The following is a 17364-nucleotide window of genomic DNA, read 5'->3' as shown; positions in this document are numbered from 1 at the left end:
GTCGTGGCTCATGTCCTGCTTTTAATTCCTGCACATGTATCATGCCTCGGGAAGGCATTTAAACTTGCGTTTGGTACTGGGATAATAGTGTGGACTGTAATATTTGCTTTTGAATTCCTTGGAATTTGCGCTTTTCCTTCCTACTTGCTTATGTTCTACGCCGGCAGAGCCCGGCCCCGCGCGTACCTCACCCAGCAATAGTCCCGACCGGAAACCAGGACGGGACCAAGGAGTGAGGGGCTATGTGACAAGTTAGGCTCCTGAGTCGCGATGCTCAGGAGTCCCCCTTGGTGCACGGACAGCAAGTAGGGAGGTGTGATGTGGGTGGATCTACCGTTCTACGTCTGTAGAGCCCGGCCGCGCGCGTGCCTCACCCAGCGATGGTCCCGACCGGAAACCAGGACGGGGCCACGGAGTGAGGGGCTACGTGACCAGTTAGGCTCCTGAGTCGCAATGCTCAGGAGTCCCCCTTGACGCTCAAACGGCCTTCGTACCTTCGCTCCGCTCGGGGAGAGACGCGCGACGAACCAGGCCCAGGGGGACCTGGCTGGGCGGCATGCGTCTGGGTGTACCCAGGCGCAGTCCCCGTGCCCAGCCCCCTCGCGCGGCACTCCCGAGGGGAGGTGTTACGATGAGGCTAGACACTAAGCTCTGGGCTCCCTGAGGTTGATGCGGCCCGGGGGCCACCCTCAGTTGTTTATCACCAGCACGGAGCATAGTGCTACCGTATGTGTACGGGCATAACCGCTCCTCGGTAGTGTCGTCAGCCAGCACGGAGCATGGTGCTTCCACTGGTACATGGGAGGGGGCCCCCCTCCGGGAGGAGCCCCCGGGGCGTGTACAACCCCGCCCTGACACGTGGCTGGCACGGTAGGGCCTGGTGAGGTGTATCTGGGCACCCGTGAGCCAGCGCGGGACTCGCGGGGCCCTACCTCTAGGCGGGTTGCGCCTGGCACTGGGCCTTATCTTGTGGTGTGTCCCTGCAAATTTGGTTAGATTCCTGCACTCTACGTCCTCGGGTCCCGGCCCTCGAGCTGGTCTCAGCCGTCGCTGGTATGCCAGGTCGCGATGCCATGGACAAGGCCAGAGGGTGAGGGCTGGAGAGCCAGTAAGAGCCCTGAGTCACGATGCTCAGGTACCCCCCCCCTTTAACGTGCAAGTGGTCGGCATGGAGAAGAAGAGGTGTCGTGGACCGGCAACGAATAATCATGCATGGTGGGTTTAACACATAATCGGAAATAAATGCAAACGGGATACATGCCACTGGGCCTGGCCCGAGCGGCTTGGGGATCATGCGGCCTGAGGGGCGCCCCCAACAAGGTAAGCTGACAACATAGAATAAAAGGGATACACGCCGCGGGGACGGACCCACGCGGCCTGGGAATAATGCAGCCCTGGGAGCGCTCCCAGTTAGAAGTAAAACTCGAAAGATGTCACCTAATGACGCTGAAGACGAAGGGGTGTTGGTGTAGCAGACTCGGTGGGCTGCGGAAGCCGATCCTCATGAGCCCCCAGGCCCAGGGGCCTCGGGAGGCTCCGGAGGCGCTGGCGGCTCCTCGCGGGCCATCTCCATCTCTACCAGGGCTGCGGAACGCCTGGCCTCTCGTGCCTCCGCGATGCCCCTCATGAGGCGCTGGTACATGTCAGCCGCGCTTGGCAAACCGTAAGGCATGCGAACGTAGTTGTGGGCTGGACCTCCGCAGCGCCCCACTCGCGAGGGCCAGAGGCGCTCCAGGGAGGCGACTTGGTTGAGCCCCGGTACATCGATGCAGACATGCAGCCCGCCATCCTCGCCTGGATGGGGGGCCACTGCTGGTAGGCGACGGCCGCCTCTCATGACTCTTGACTCCTGTAGCTCCTGAATGGCCTTGCTGACGAACTCCTGAGGGTCTGGATCTCCTTGCCTTGCTCCTTCTTGAGGGAAACGTGCTTCAAAACATGCCTCCATGTGGTGCCCAAGCGCCTCCCTCGTGACCCTAGCCAGGTCGGTGGCCCTCCAGGGGAGAGCCCCCGAGCCCTGCCTGAGGAGGGCGCCGGGCGCGCTTTCCTATGTGATGGAGGGAGGTTCCCCCTGGGCAGGCGCGGGCCCAGAGGGGCCTGCCTCCTAAGGGGCCGGGCCGGACGATGTCTTCTTCTTCTTGGGGGCGGCCTCGGGAAGCCTCATGCTGAAAGGCTCGTTCCAAGGAACACACCGTGTCCTTCTCTTCACATGGCACCGTGATGACTCCGCTGCTTCCTGGCATCTTGAGGACGTTGTAGCCGTGGTGAGTTACGGCCATGAACTTGGCCAGCGCTGGGTACCCAAGGATGGCGTTATACGGTAGGCGAATGTGGGCCATGTCAAAGTCGATGAGCTCGGTGCGGTAGTTGTCGCGTGCCGCAAAGGTGACAGGGAGGCGGACCTGCCTAATCGGGACCATGGAGCCGTCGGTGATACGGAGAAAGGCTTAGTTGGCTGAAGCTGGCTGTAGGGCACTTGGAGGTTGTTGAACGTCTCCACGGACAAGACGTTGAGCCCTGCCCCTCCATCGATGAGGGTCTTGGTGACCACCACGTTGCTGATGATTGGGGAACAAAGCATCGGGAGGACTCCAGCTGTAGCCGCACACTTGAGCTGATCTGCTGAGCTGAACGTGATGGCGCACGCCGACCACTTGAGGGGGCGCGTGGCTTCGAGCCTGGGGAGGACTGCATTCACTTCGTGGGCGAACTGCTTGAAGATGCGTTGAGAGGCTGGGGCTTGAGCCCCGTCCAGGATGCAGGCGATCGCGCGCGGCTCCTGGAAGCCCCCAGCCTCCTCGTCCTGGTGGCGGTCCTCGTTTCTCCTTGGCTGTGGCGACAGCGGTGGGAGGCCTGCGTTGCCTTGCGGGCGATCCTCGCGAGGCTGATCCCTCCAGTCTTCCTCGCGAGGTTAATCCCTCCATCCTCTCTCACGAGGCGGGTCTTGCCAGCGATCCTCGCGAGGTTGGTCGCGCCACCCTTGGCGCGGGCCACGGTCTTCCCAGCGTCCTGCGTTCCTTCCTCCTCCTCGACCGTAGCCCCGGTCACCGCGGTCGGGGCGACGGCTGATCCTTCCTTCTCGCACGGCTCGGAGTTCTTGACATTCGTTGGTGTTGTGGGTGTGGAGGTCGTGGTACACACAGTACCGGCTGCCCTTGGAAGGTTCGGGTTGATCTCTGCCCCGCTTGGTGTCTGGTTCTGCCGCGAGCACGGCAGCCCCCTTGCGCTTCACATCCTTGGCCTTGAGCTTCTTCTCCTTTGGGTCTGCGGCAGGCAGCTCGAGGAGGGAGAGATGCCCTTCCTCAGCCCTGGCGCACTTGTTTGCCAAGTTGAACAGCTCCAAGGAAGTGCACAGGTCTTCATGCATCGCCAGCTCCTCCTTCATCTTGACGTCGCGCACGCCGTCGGAGAAGGCCGAGATGATGGCCTCCTCAGTCACCTTGGGAATCTTGAGGCGTGCGTTGTTGAAGCGCTGGATGTACTTCTATAGGGTCTCCCCGGGTTGTTGCTTGATGCGGCGCATGTCGCTCACGGGGGTGGCCGGTCGCGAGTGCCTTGGAAGTTGGCGATGAAGCGGGTGCGCATCTCGTCCCAGGAGGAGATTGTGCCTGGAGCCAAGTTCAGGAGCCAGGTGCGGGCCCCGTCCTTGAGTGCCATGGGGAACCAGTTCGCCATGACCTTCTCATCTCTGTTGGCAGCTTCGATGCCCAGCTCATAGAGCTGGAGGAACTCTGCAGGGTCAGCCGTGCCGTCGTAGCGAGGAGGCAAGTCTGGCTTGAACTTGCCGGGCCACGCGACGCTGCGTAGTTTGATGGTGAAGGCGCGGCAGCCTGCTGTGGCCACGGGAGGCCTTGGGTGACGGGGAGCTTGGTCTTGCATGTCCCCACGCGCTGGAGCAGGAGGATGGTCGCGACGTGCTGGAGCAGGGAGCGCCCGGGCAGCTTCTGGCGGGCGAGGGACTTCTTGGCAGCTCTGTTCTTGTCGCGCTGGTGCCTGACGGAGCGGGTTCCACCCAGTGGCCACACGCCTTGGATCCATGGCGTCTTCTTGAGGAGGAGGCGGCTGGGGCGCCGCCGGAGCCTCATCGCCTGCGCGGGGCGGGGTGTGGTGCAGCGGAACGGACGGCGCAGGAGAGCCCCCTGCGGCGCGGACGAGCTCGGCGACGCGGTCGAGCCATTCTTCGTAGACGTTGTCGACGGGGCGGTAGCACAGGAGCTCGTTTGCCGCGATGAGTGCAGCCCGAGCCTCCATGGGCGCGCGAAGTGCGCTGGACGAAGATCCAGCCAGGGCGAGCGAGGGAGTTGCGGTGCAACCGTCTTGCCGCACGGACGAATGCTGGGACGATGCTTGCCGCTCGTCCCCCGCCGGGCCAGTGGTGGCGTTGACGGCAGGTGACGGGGAACGGCGTGGATGCCTACCGACAGGGGCCGTCTGGGCGACGCGGGAGGCGAGTGCGGCCCGGCGCTCGGCGCGGGCCCGACGAGCATCAGACATGGGCGAGATGGTCGGAGGAGAACGGGGTGGTGGAAGACGAATTCCGGCGCACCCCTACCTGGCGCGCCAAATGTCGGATTTCGGGTTCCGGCAGACCCTTGAGGTTCGAACACTGGGGTGCGCGCGGAGATTTCGCCTCCTACCTACCTGCACCCCTCCGCCATGCTAGGATCTAAAACTATGGAAAGAACGACACAGGAGACACATGGTTTATACTGGTTCGGGCCACCGTTGTGGTGTAATACCCTACTCCAGTGTGTGGTGTGGTGGATTGCCTCTTTGGGCTGATGATGATGAACAATACAAGGGAGAACAGTCTCGCGAGGGTCTGTTCTTGGCTTGGGCGATGAACTGCTCAGAGGAGTTTAGTCACCTTTCTCTCTCTCTCTCTCTCTCTCTCTCTCTCTCTCTCTCTCTCTCTCTCTTTCTCTGCTTCCTCCAACCGACCGAACCCCCTCCAACCGACCAAACCCCATCCCTATGTGGGTGGCTGGTCCTACTTATAGAGGCCCTGGTCCTCTTCCCAAATATTGAGCGGGAAGGGAGCCAACATTGGCGGGCTAATTTGAAGGGGGACAACAAGTATCAGCTATCCTGACAAAAGTACTCTTCGCCTGCGCAAAGCTCTGGTGATGACGCCGTCTTGGGCTCCACGGTGACCTCTGTCTCGTAGTCCTCCTGGTCTTGGTCTCGTTGCACCGAAATGGCAACCTTTGCCTGATGCCTCGGTACTCCGCGGCTGCGCTTGCCCCCTTTGCACCAAAGAGGAAAGGAGGACGCTGCGCAGGCTGGCACCCGCCTGGCGCCCTGAGTCGTCATGGCTTGTGTCACGGGCACCTCGTGAGGTACCCCGCCTTGATCTCTCCGCCTCCTCGTGAGCCAGCCTGACGAGGCCGTGCCTGACGAGGCCGTGCCTGAGGAAGCTCCGCGTCGTCCGCCCCGCAAGGCTTGGCCCCTCGCGAGGGTCTTGGGTTTGTGTTGGTGAAGGCGGGCCGTGCTGGGCCCCCCTTTGAGCCACGCCGCAGGCCGCAGGCAGGCAAGTCTGGGGACCCCCGTTCCCAGAACGCTGACAATGAGGATAATCCTCAGATCACTGACCAAGCCCGCATCATTGCTACTATCATCTTTCAACTTAGTTTTCTCTAGGAACATATCAAAAATAAAACAGGGAGCTATACGCGAGCTATTGATCTACAACATAGATATGCAAATACTATCAGGACAAAGTTCATGATAAATTAAGTTCAATTAATCATATTACTTAAGAACTCCCACTTAGATAGACATCCCTCGAGTCATCTAAATGACTATGTGATCCAAATCAACTAAACCATGTCCAATCATCACGTGAGATGGAGTAGTTTTCAATGGTGAACATCTCTATGTTGATCATATCTACTATATGATTCACGTTTGACCTTTCGATCTCAGTGTTCTGAGGCCATATCTGTACATGCTAGGCTCGTCAAGTTTAACCCGAGTATTCTGCATGTGCAAAATTGTCTTACACCCGTTTTATGTGAACGTAGGGCTTATCACACCAGATCATCACATGGTGTCTCGGCACGACGAATTGTCGCAACGGTGCATACTCAAGGAGAACACTTATACCTTGAAATTTAGTGAGGGGTCATCTTATAATGCTACCACCGTACTAAGCAAAATAAGATGCATAAAAGATAAACATCACATGCAATCAAAATATGTGACATGATATGGCCATCATCATCTTGTGCCTTTGATCTCCATCTCCAAAGCATCGTCATGATCTCCATCATCACCGGCTTGACACCTTGATCTCCATCGTAGCGTCGTTGTCGTCTCACCAACTATTGCTTCTACAACTATCGCTAACGCATAGTGATAAAGTAAAGCAATTACATGGCGATTGCATTTCATACAATAAAGCGACAACCATATGGCTCCTGCCAGTTGCCGATAACTTTTAAAAAACATGATCATCTCATACAACAACGTATATCACATCATGTCTTGGCCATATCACATCACAACATGCCCTGCAAAGACAAGTTAGACGTCCTCTACTTTGTTGTTGCAAGTTTTACGTGGCTGCTACGGGCTTCTAGCAAGAACCGTTCTTACCTACGCATCAAAACCACAATGATTTTTCATCAAGTGCATTGTTTTAGCCTTCAACAAGGACCGACCGTAGTCAAACTCGATTCAACTAAAATTAGAGAAACGGACACCCGCCAGCCACCTTTATGCAAAACAAGTTGCATGTCTATCGGTGGAGCCGGTCTCATGAACGTGGTCATGTAAGGTTGGTCTGGGCCGCTTCATCCAACTATGCTGCCGAATCAAAGTAAGACATTGGTGGTAAGCAGTATGACTATGATCGCCCACAACTCTTTGTGTTCTGCTCGTGCATATCATCTACGCATAGACCTGGCTTGGATGCCACTGTTTGGGAATGTAGCATGCAATTTCAAAAAAAATCCTACGATCACGCAAGATCTATCTAGGAGATTCATAGCAACGAGCGGGGAGAGTGTGTCCACGTACCCTCGTAGACCGAAAGCGGGAGCGTTAGGTTAACGCGATTCATGTAGTCGAACGTCTTCGCAATCCAACCGATCAAGTACCGAACGTATGGCACCTCCGAGTTCAACACACCTTCAGCTTGATGACGTCCCTCAAACTCTTGATCCAGTAGAGGGTCGAGGGAGAGTTTCGCCAGCACGACGGCGTGGTGACGGTGATGGTGATGTGATCCACGCAGGGCTTCACCTAACCACTATGTGAATATGACCGGAGGAGTAAATCGTGGAGAGAGACGCCGCACACGGCTTGGAACAATTGGCGTGTCTTCAAGGGGTGCCCTGCCCATGTATATAAAGGAGGGAGAGGAGGAGGCCGGTAGCAGGGGGTGCGCGAAAGGGTGCCCTACTCCAGTCCTAGTAGGACCCCCCCCCCCTTTTCCTTCTCATGGAGGGGGAAAGACCGAAGGAGAGGGACAGGGGGAAAGGAAAGGGGGGCGCCCCCTTCCCCTTGTCCAATTCGGACAGCCCATGGGGGGTGCGCGCAACCCATTGTGGGCTCCCCTCTCTCCCCTATGGCCCATGTTGGCCCATTACTTCCCCGGGGGGCTTCCCCGGGGGGTTCCGGTAACCCCTCGGTACTCCGATAAATATCCGAAACGTCCCAAAACCATTCCGATGTCCAAATACTATCGTCCAATATATCAATCTTTACCTCGACCATTTCAAGATTCCTTGTCATGTCCATGATCTTATCTGGGACTCTGAACAATCTTTGGCCACCAAAACACATAACTCATAATACAAATGGTCATCGAACGTTAAGCGTGCGGACCCTACGGGTTCGAGAACCATGTAGACATGACCGAGACACATCTCCGGTCAATAACCAATAGCGGAACCTGGATGCTCATATTTTTTTCCTACATATTCTACGAAGATCTTTATCGGTCAAACCGCAATGACAACATACGCAATTCCCTTTGTCATCCGTATGTTACTTGCTCGAGATTCGATCGTCGGTATCCTCATACCTAGTTCAATCTCGTTACCGGCAAGTCTCTTTACTTGTTCCGTAATGCATCATCCCGCAAATAACTCATTAGTCGCATTTCTTGCAAGGCTTATCATGATGTGCATTACCGAGAGGGCCTAGAGATACCTCTCCGATACACGGAGTGACAAATCCTAATCTTGATCTATGCCAACCCAACAAACACCTTCAGAGACACCTGTAGAGCATCTTTATAATCACCCAGTTACATTTGTGATGTTTGATAGCACACAAGGTGTTACTCCGGTATTCGGGAGTTGCATAATCTCATAGTTAGAGGAATATGTATAAGTCATGAAAAAGCAATAACAATAAAACTTAACGATCATTATGCTAAGCTTATGGATGGGTCTTGTCCATCACATCATTCTCCTAATGATGTGAACCCGTTCATCAAATGACAACACATGTCTATGGTCAGGAAACTTAACCATCTTTGATTAATGAGCTAGTCTAGTAGAGGCATACTAGGGACACTTTATTTTGTCTATGTATTCATACATGTATCAAGTTTCCGATTAATACAATTCTAGCATGAATAATAAACATTTATCATGATATAAGGAAATATAAATAACAACTTTATTATTGCCTCTAGGGCATATTTCCTCCAGTTCTAATCTCCTCCCTCTAATTCTTCGACGACGATTAGCTAGCTTGGAGCACACGAAAGCACGCTACACATCCTTCCTAACACTCTCTTGGGCTTGGGCAGACCTAGCTTGCTTCTCTCCTATCGGCTTGACCAGTGAGGATAGATACCATCAACTAGCTAGTATCCCTTATTGTAGTGGTGGCCATTGACCTCAAAGTTGACCTATCGGTTGCTGCCTTCTACAAGCCGTGCAAACACCAAAGACCGATGAATGAAGTACGTTGGGGTCATTGTGAGAACCCGCCAAGCCGAAGAAAGAGTGCCAAATCCAGAGGTCTTGTGATGCAACGGCTTCAAGTATGACCGTGAAAGTTTTAACATGCCCCTTATACGGCCACTGCCAAGCAAATGGGCAATTCTTCCACTTCAAGTGCATACAATCTATGCTATCAAGCATTCCTGGAAAGCCTCTGGATACATTGATCGCCAACAACCAGGCTGTATCTATAGCATTTGGTTCTCTCAAGTACTCCGGGCCAAACACTGCTGCCACAGCTTTGTAGAACCTATATAGTGATTCAAGGCATGTGAACTCACTCATCCGGCATACTCATCCACAAAATCACCGGGAATTTCGTATGCAAGCATCCGGATAGCTATAGTGCATTTCTGATAACAGGAGAAGCCAACCCTTGCTAGGGCACCACTCTTGCATCTAAATTAACATCATACTCCACCACTCCCTCCTGAATACGGTTGAACACATGTCTAGCCATCCGGAAGCGTCGCCGAAAAAGCTTGGCATTGAAAAGTGGGGATGTGCATTGGAAATAATCGTTATAGAGTAGGCAATGATCGTTCTCCCTATTACGATTCAAGGCCAAAGTATGGTCTCGAATCGACCCCCTAAACATTGTTCGCATCCTAGTGCTCATTGACACCATAGTAGCAACCACAAAGTCCTCTTCATCGGACGATGAATCATCCGATGAACAAATGACATTGTTGGGAAAAATCATCATTGATGTCGACCATGGTACCTTGGGGCAAAAGGCCGAACACATTGCGGGCGGCAACGGTGCCGGGCGTGATGCAGGCGCGACATGTGAAGGGCAGTAGGCATGTCAATGTCCACTCTCTCCGGTGGTGATTGAAGAGGCGAGGGCTGTGCCGGCGTCCCTTGGTCGACGTCTCTTCTCCTACTATGATGACAACACTGAACGACCACAGACGCGCGGCCTCGGTGGATGCGGTGGATGCGGTGGGGAAGTTGGTGGGTCACATGAATCATCCGATGAACAAATGTCATTGATGGAAAAAATTCATCATCGATGTCGACCATGGTACCTTGGGGGCAAAAGGCCGAACACATTGCGGGCGGCAACGGCGTTGGGCGTGGTGTAGGCGCGATATGTGAAGGGTTGTAGGCATGTTAATGTCCACTCCCTCCGGTGGTGATCGAAGAGGCGAGGGTCGTGCCAGCGTCCCTTGACAGGCGTCCCTTCTCCTACTACGATGGCGGCACTGAACGGCCACAGACGTCGGCCTCGGTGGATGCGGTGGTGGCCATGCCTTGGTGGATGCGATGGGGAAGTTAGTGGGTACGGCGAGGAAGTTGTTGGATGCGGCGGCCGTGCCTGGGCGGTGTCGTCGCGGCCGAGAATGAGCGATGACGACGAGGAGTGGAAGAGTGTGAAAAGGAAGGAGGGAAAGAAATGCCACTCTGCCACTGACTGACGGACCAAGGAGAGGACAAGGGCGTCGCGTGCATCCATGCCTTTGTCGTGCCGACGCATAACCGGCTTAAATTTGGACTGAAAATGGGTCGCGGCGGACAGAAAAACAGACGCCGTTCGTTTGCATCGGTGCATTGGGCCGCGCCATATTTTCTGTCCGCAATGATTCAAATGGATACAACCGAATGAAATGGGTATCAGCGTTGGAGTTGGGCTTAGCTATTCTTAAACAAAAATCTGGACGCACAGCGGAATGGAATGGATCCACAACACAACATGAGTAGCGTCCACTCTACTACCTTGCGCTGGTCCGCCGGTCTGAACAGGGACAAGATTGGCCTCTTCGTAGGAGCCCGAACCGGCCCTGAATAAAATTGTTTCCATTTCGACTCGGCCCGGCTGGCCTGCTTTTCTTTGTTTGTTTGTTCGTCTCCCACCTCCACCTCCGCCTCCGCCTCGCGAGATCTCCCGACTCCAATGCCGCCGGCCTCCCCCCGCTCCACCTAAACCTAGCCCCAACCCAGCCATCCAGCAGAAGCCGGCGGCCATGTCGACGGATCGGGAGAAGGAGCGGGAGGCGGAGCTGGAGGGCGCCATGTACACCAACTGCCTCCTCCTCGGCCTCGATCCCGCCGTCCTCGGCTCCCCCGCCGGCGCCGCCCCCACACGCGTCGGCCTCTTCCGCCACTCCAACCCTCGCCTCGGCGAGCAGCTCCTCTACTTCCTCCTGTCCTCGCTCCGCGGCCCCGCGCAGTCCGCCAAGGACTTCGACAAGGTGTGGCCCATCTTCGATTCCGCGCAGTCCAGGGAGTTCCGCAAGATCGTGCAAGGCGTCATCAGCGAGCTGGAGCAGCAGGGGGCGCTGCCGCGGAGCAACTCCAGGGTTTCGTCCCTCGCCACCTGCTGCGGGCCGAGGTTCGTTGAGCTTTTGTGGCAGCTCTCTGTCCATGCCTTGAGGGAGGTCCACAGGAGGACGTTTCCGGCTGATGCGGCATCAAATCCACTGCCGGCGGCGCTCACAGATGTCTCTTATCTTCATGCGGCTGCATTGCTTCCTGTAACCAAGGCAAGGATTACTCTCGAGAGGAGAAAATTTCTAGAAAATGCAAATATTGCTGTTCAGAGGCAAACAACCTGGTCGAATTTAGCCCATGAAATGACTGCTGAATTCCGAAGTCTGTGTGCTGAAGAGGCATGTCTGCAGCAGGAGTTAGAGAAGCTACAAGTTATGAGAAACAAAGCCAAGATAGAGGGGGAACCGTGGGACGAACGTATATCAAGCTCGTCTGGACAGAATTCACATTTGGTATCTAAGGCAACACGTTTGTGGGAATCGATATTGGCTCGCAAAGACCAGCATGAGGTTTTAGCTTCCGGGCCAATTGAAGATCTTATAGCACATCGTGAGCATAGGTATCGCATATCTGGATCGCAGTTGCTAGCAGCAATGGATATGGGTTCAAGTTTGGACAAGCAGGAGCAGATATCTCTGTTCCAGGGAAAGGAAGAAGCCCTTTCAAGATTAGATGATAGGAATGGGCGTGCCCAACAAACTGTTGATGTAGCTGAAATTCTTCGACGGTGGACTCATGCTTTGCAGCGTATTCATAAACAATCTCTTCATTTGGCCAAAGCAAATGATGGGGAGGGGCCAGAATTACTCCGCAGTGCGTCTGACGGCGAAACTAGTAGCCATGCTGACTCATTAACTGCAACACTGGCTGAACATCGCCAGCATTTAGTCAGTATACAGGGCCTAATTAATCAACTCAAAGAAGCTATTCCAGCAATGCAGCAGTCAATAGCAGAACTTTCAGAAGAAGTGAATAGTGTACCTAGTAACCCAATGGATCAAACAAACTCCAGACAGTTGTCTTTGCAAAATACAGTGCTTGGAAGATCAGAAGAAAGCAGCTGCGAAGTTTCAGAGATGACTTCTAAGCTCTCTTCAATGCGCATTGACAAGGCTGGGAGTAGTCCTGCTCTGAAGCTTCCTCCTTTATTTAGCCTGACTCCGAGTTCTTCTGGAAAAGGAATACAGACACAAAGACGGAATGCCCTAGCACGCCAACCTAGCAAAGAAATTATGCCGGAAGAGAAATCACTTATTGACCTCTCAACCAAAGATCAAGCAAATGGTTCAGTGCATGAAAATGATGGTTATTTTGCCCATGACATCAGGCGTTCTGTTCGTGAAGCCGCTCTGTCAAAGCCATTGAGCAGCAGGGAGAGTGCACAGGACAAGAGCAGTGACGATGGTTCAGAGCACTTTTTCATTCCCCTATCAACAGTTGCTTCAAGGAAGGACGTGGGTGCTGTGGCAAATCGAAGAAAACAAAGGACTGGTCTACCGTCGTCACAGTCGGAGTTGCTCAAGAGCACAGGTGATCCTTACTTCAATCCTGACAGCCCAATGCCTGCAGCCCCAGCTCTGTCAGGTAAACCGAATGGCTATGATGATCCAAGCAGTGCTGCAAACTTCTTTGATCCAGTCAGTGGTCAATCGTTTATGACGGATGATGCTCTGGATCAAATGTTCTCCCCGCCACTTATGTTGGAGCCTTCCTTGTTCCACGACACGTACGCGTACGAGGACTTGCTCGCACCATTATCAGAAACTGATGCGGCTTTAATGGAACATTAGGCTTCACATGCACAACATGTAATGCTTTAACCACTGCCTGAAGCTTCAGTGCTTAAGCGCAGCTGCGGGCACATATGGTGAAACTCGTTGGAATTGTTTTGCTGGTTGAGTTGCATGCGAGTTGCCAGCAGCTCTTGAGAGGGAATCAGGGATGCTTCTGCATCTGATGTTGGGCGATTCTGTTTGGTGAGAAGGGCGCCAAGAGGTGATATGGATGTATGGGATAGTGTGTGCAGTAAAAAGATGCCCGATCTTATGTATTTAGTGTATACATCATTTCTATTTGTGTTGTAGTGATTTTATCCTCTTATTCAAGTGCCTGTTTTGATGTTGTGCCAGCTGTTATGCTGCGGGTGTTGTGTGGTTCTTCCATATCTTCACTGTCAGGCTATTGGAGTGTGATATGGATTGAGAAAATGGTTGTTTTCTTTGGGAAGGAACTTGGGTACTCCTTTTGATCCATATTAATTGTCGCTGGTTTAGCACGAAGTAACAGATAATAGAGGGAGTGAATTCAACAGTATGGCTACTACCTCTGGTCGGGTTTATAAGTCAGACTTGGGTTTTTAGGTCTTTGATTCATGTTTTATGTGACATTTTACACATGTTTTCTTATCCAAATTGACCTGATTTGCAGAGTATAAGAAAATCGAGAGAGGATTGCTGGGTCGCGGCTGCCCTGGAAGCTTGTTTTTTTTTGAGAAAATTTCATTCCAATTACGAATCAGTACAAAGTAGTTGATTCTTACAATCACACTGAAACGCAAACACAAAGGACCATGAACACCTAGAGTACCCTAAGACAACCATAACACAAGAAGATCTCCGGAGCCCTGTGTCATCATCCCTGAATCTTGAGAGAAGACCCCTGCAGCAGAAGAATTTGCAACCAGTCGCAAACAGGTCATCATCTTCGACCACGGTACAATTGCCGCCACGCTGCTTCCTCCTTTCTTGACACCAGCGCTGAGAGGGCATGGACATCAATCCAACACACCTGCAACAGTCGTCGCCATCTTTGGCTTTGAGTACCGCGAAAAGTGTCCCTTCCGAAAGGAAGAGAACTCGAGTCATCCGACCGGTCCAGCACCGCGGCCGGGCCATCCGCCCGGACAAAGCAGGATCTCCCACCAGCATCAGCGCAGAGGAAGGAGAAGAACAACAGCAACAAATCATACCAACAAGAAAGAAGAAAGGTCTTCGTCTCCCTGCATCCATCGCCCATCTGAGGATCCAAACGGCCAGTGCCGATGGACCTTCAACCACCATAGCCCGCGACCTCGACGAGATCCGGGGATCCCCAACACCGCTAGCTCCTAGACGAAAGCAAAAGCCTCGCCTGACCGCGAACGGAGCCCGGAGAAACTTATTCCGACGCGACACCACCGCAACGGCCTCGGCAGTGTCTCCCTCAACTCTAACCCTACCACACACCCACCTAGCGAACAGACCCGTGGTTCCCCCTCCCTCCCGCCGCCGGAGCGGCCGACGGAGAGAGAGGGAACCGGCGGCGTCACCGGCGGCGCGCAAGGGATCCCGGTCGCCTCCTTGATCGCCCGATGCGATCCTTTTTTCGGGCGAGTTGGTTTCTCCTCGAGTCGCGTAGCCCTGGAAGCTTGTTGAGTAGTTAGAAAGCGAGGCGAGCGAGGCTTACGGAGTTACGGTGTGCTTCTCTCGCCGTCTCGGCCCGGGCTGTCCTGTTCAGTGCAATACGGCAATGTGTTACTGATCCCAAAAGTCCATGGTAGAACAACCACTGCGAAGAAGATTTATGTGTAGATAAATTAAATAACTATCGACGTGCAGTCCAGTTTTGTCTCGGCTCAGCAAGTCGGGTTGGCGGAGGAGACCGAGCTGCTTCGCACTGAGTTTGACTGCGTTGCGTGAGTCCGGAGTGTTTTGGTGAGAGCGGTGCTGGATGTGTCTTTGCTATCTGAGCTTCAGATTGGGGTTGCCCTTGATTTGTCCCCGTCCCTTGAGATTCTGGTTGGTTCTGCCGATGGGGAAGCAGACATGTATGAAGATCTCTCCTCTCGTGCTACATCTTGTCGGTTGTCGTTGCCCGTCGTGTCGATTGCTTTTGAGAGTGAAGCCGTTGTCGAGGTCGTGGCTCCAGTATTGTAGATTATGCCTGAGCTGCAGAAGCTTTGTGGGGAGCCCATTTCGCCTTTTTTTGATGATGCTTCCTAAGGAGATGGGGTCGTTAGGAGGGGACTTGGCGATGTCGACTGCGCCCTCACCATTGTCGTTGGAGCCCAGTCAGCCACTCGCCTATGTGGGCCGTGGATGTTTGGATGTTGCTATTGCTCTCTCGCCTGAGGTTGTTGCCCAGGTGGCATCCGTGGGTGCCGAGGTTGATGAGATAGATGCTTTGGCAGCTACTTCTGAGACGCCGAATTCGGTCGCCCTTCTTTGATCGTGACGCTATGTTGGCACGTATTAACGAGGTGATCTTCGTGAAAAAACTTGACCATTTGCTCGCTTTCTTGGAGGCAACTTGTTCTGGGTCTTGTAATGTGATTGCTTGCCTCCTAGTGGATGAGGTTTTTATATGCAAAATAAAGAAGGTGAAGAAGGCTCTCAGGAGCATAGGCAAGAAGAGTGGCGCCATTGATAAGGCGTCTGCGGCTATACTCGGTCTCTTCGTCCCCATCTTCGAGTGGCTCGTCTCCGTGGATTTCTTGGCGTATGATGTATTCAACATCGGTTTTGTTCAGGGTTTTTTTTTGCGACATAAAAGTGTCAGGGTTTGTGGTTGTTGCATGTTATGTATATTTGTCTGGTTAACTGTAAGGTCATGGAGTTTTTTTTAGCGAGCAGTCCGTATGTGATCTATATGTATCGGTTTTTGTCCGGTTTTCCGTTAATTAACCGAACAATTCTCTTCTTAATTAATCGATGAGGCAAATCCGTTTAAAAAAAATATAAAATGATTCGTACTTCGTCGAGACTGCGAGCTGACGTGTTTGATCGGTACCCGTGCAACAAAATGGATTAGTATCTCATAACCCATCGTGCAACTCTGCTACGATAACCCATCACAAAACCTGAGCTTTGCCGTCCGCTCGTTGCTCCGCTTGCCGTCTTGCACTACGCCGGGAAGGCAAAGGCCGCCGTCCACCGTCATGGACCAAAGCTCCGAGATCGTGTACGACATGCCCGGTTTCATACGCATCCACAGGAGCGGTCGCATGGAGCGCTTGCGAGGTACCGAGACCGTCCCTCCCTGCCCCTCCGGTGACCCCGCCAACGGCGTCGCCTCCAAGGACGTCGTCCTTGACCCGGCGGCCAACGTCTCCGCGCGTCTCTACCTCCCCGCTGCCGCCGCAGCCAAGCCGGGAAGGAAGCTCCCGTCGTTGTCTACTTTCACGGCGGCGCGTTCGTTGTCCACACAATGATGCGGAGCATCCCAAAATCATCCCCATGAACCCAACTACATTTTCTACGACACCTTGTGGACCCATGACACGAGCACGTGCAGGAGCTCTTAAAACCGAGGTGACATCTCTCTTTTCACATTTTCATTTTGATGCACATGAGCAAATACGGATCCAGAACAAAAATGTCACGTGTCCACGTACACATCATATATACAAGGATGGACACTAAGCAATAATACCCTCTGTAAAGTAATATAAGACTTTTTAGATCACTATCTTGTATTATTTTACAGAGGGAGTACATATAAATAACACACCCAACAACACAAATTATATGGCAACAAGATTTCTTACCAAAATAAATTGTTCACTTCCACTTAAAATACTAATTGATTATGTAAATTTGAACAATTAAGCATAAGAACTCCAAACAATGAAAACAAATATGATCAGATGACGACATATGTCAATATATCCTGAATGTGATGGGCTAGTTATATCATCTTATGCCGGGGTCTTCATTTTTTAAAAAACATTTCCATAAATTCTCCTATGCTTAATTATTATTGTATTAGCAAAAATGTACGAGTTACATTATTTGTGTTTGCATATGCAAGAATAGAAACAATAAACAAAACATATTGATTGAATGATACGATTAGGGACCTAAACTTACTCGACATTGTGCCTCATTGCTGTCACAAAAATAATCCTCCCCTAGTTATATATGAATCGCAGCGAATTGTCCCCAAATACCTTCAAATTTTAAGACCCTAGCCTTACAATTAGAAAAACAGAAATAAAAAAATGAAATTCTTACACACAGTTGAATAGAGATTTCGGATTTGAGAGAGATCGGCAATTACCAAGTGCTGAGTTGAGAGTTGAGACCTACCTCGAATTTCCAACAATCCCTGAGTGGGGCGAGGGTAGAGGTGGCCGGCTAGCGATGCTTGAACA

The 17364-nt window shown here is 52.8% G+C and overlaps 1 protein-coding gene across 1 annotated transcript; it reads left to right on the top strand.

Moving 5' to 3' along the window:
• The first annotated feature begins 10755 nt into the window (after positions 1 to 10755).
• Positions 10756 to 13464, top strand: LOC123189968 (AUGMIN subunit 6-like). Its single transcript, XM_044602507.1, has one exon. It carries the CDS (start codon positions 10928 to 10930, stop codon positions 13022 to 13024), a length of 2097 nt encoding a protein of 698 aa, XP_044458442.1. The 5' UTR covers positions 10756 to 10927; the 3' UTR covers positions 13025 to 13464.
• Positions 13465 to 17364: the final 3900 nt, after the last annotated feature.

The sequence above is a fragment of the Triticum aestivum genome, chromosome 2A (genome assembly GCF_018294505.1).
Source record: "Triticum aestivum cultivar Chinese Spring chromosome 2A, IWGSC CS RefSeq v2.1, whole genome shotgun sequence".
Taxonomy (NCBI): domain Eukaryota; kingdom Viridiplantae; phylum Streptophyta; class Magnoliopsida; order Poales; family Poaceae; genus Triticum; species Triticum aestivum.
Note: the sequence above shows the minus strand (reverse complement) of the source record. Positions and strands in the feature narration are given on the sequence as shown.

Coding starts and splice junctions, on each gene's coding strand:
- LOC123189968 (XM_044602507.1), top strand. CDS start 10,928: ATGTCGACGGATCGGGAGAAGGAGCGGGAGGCGGAGCTGGAGGGCGCC.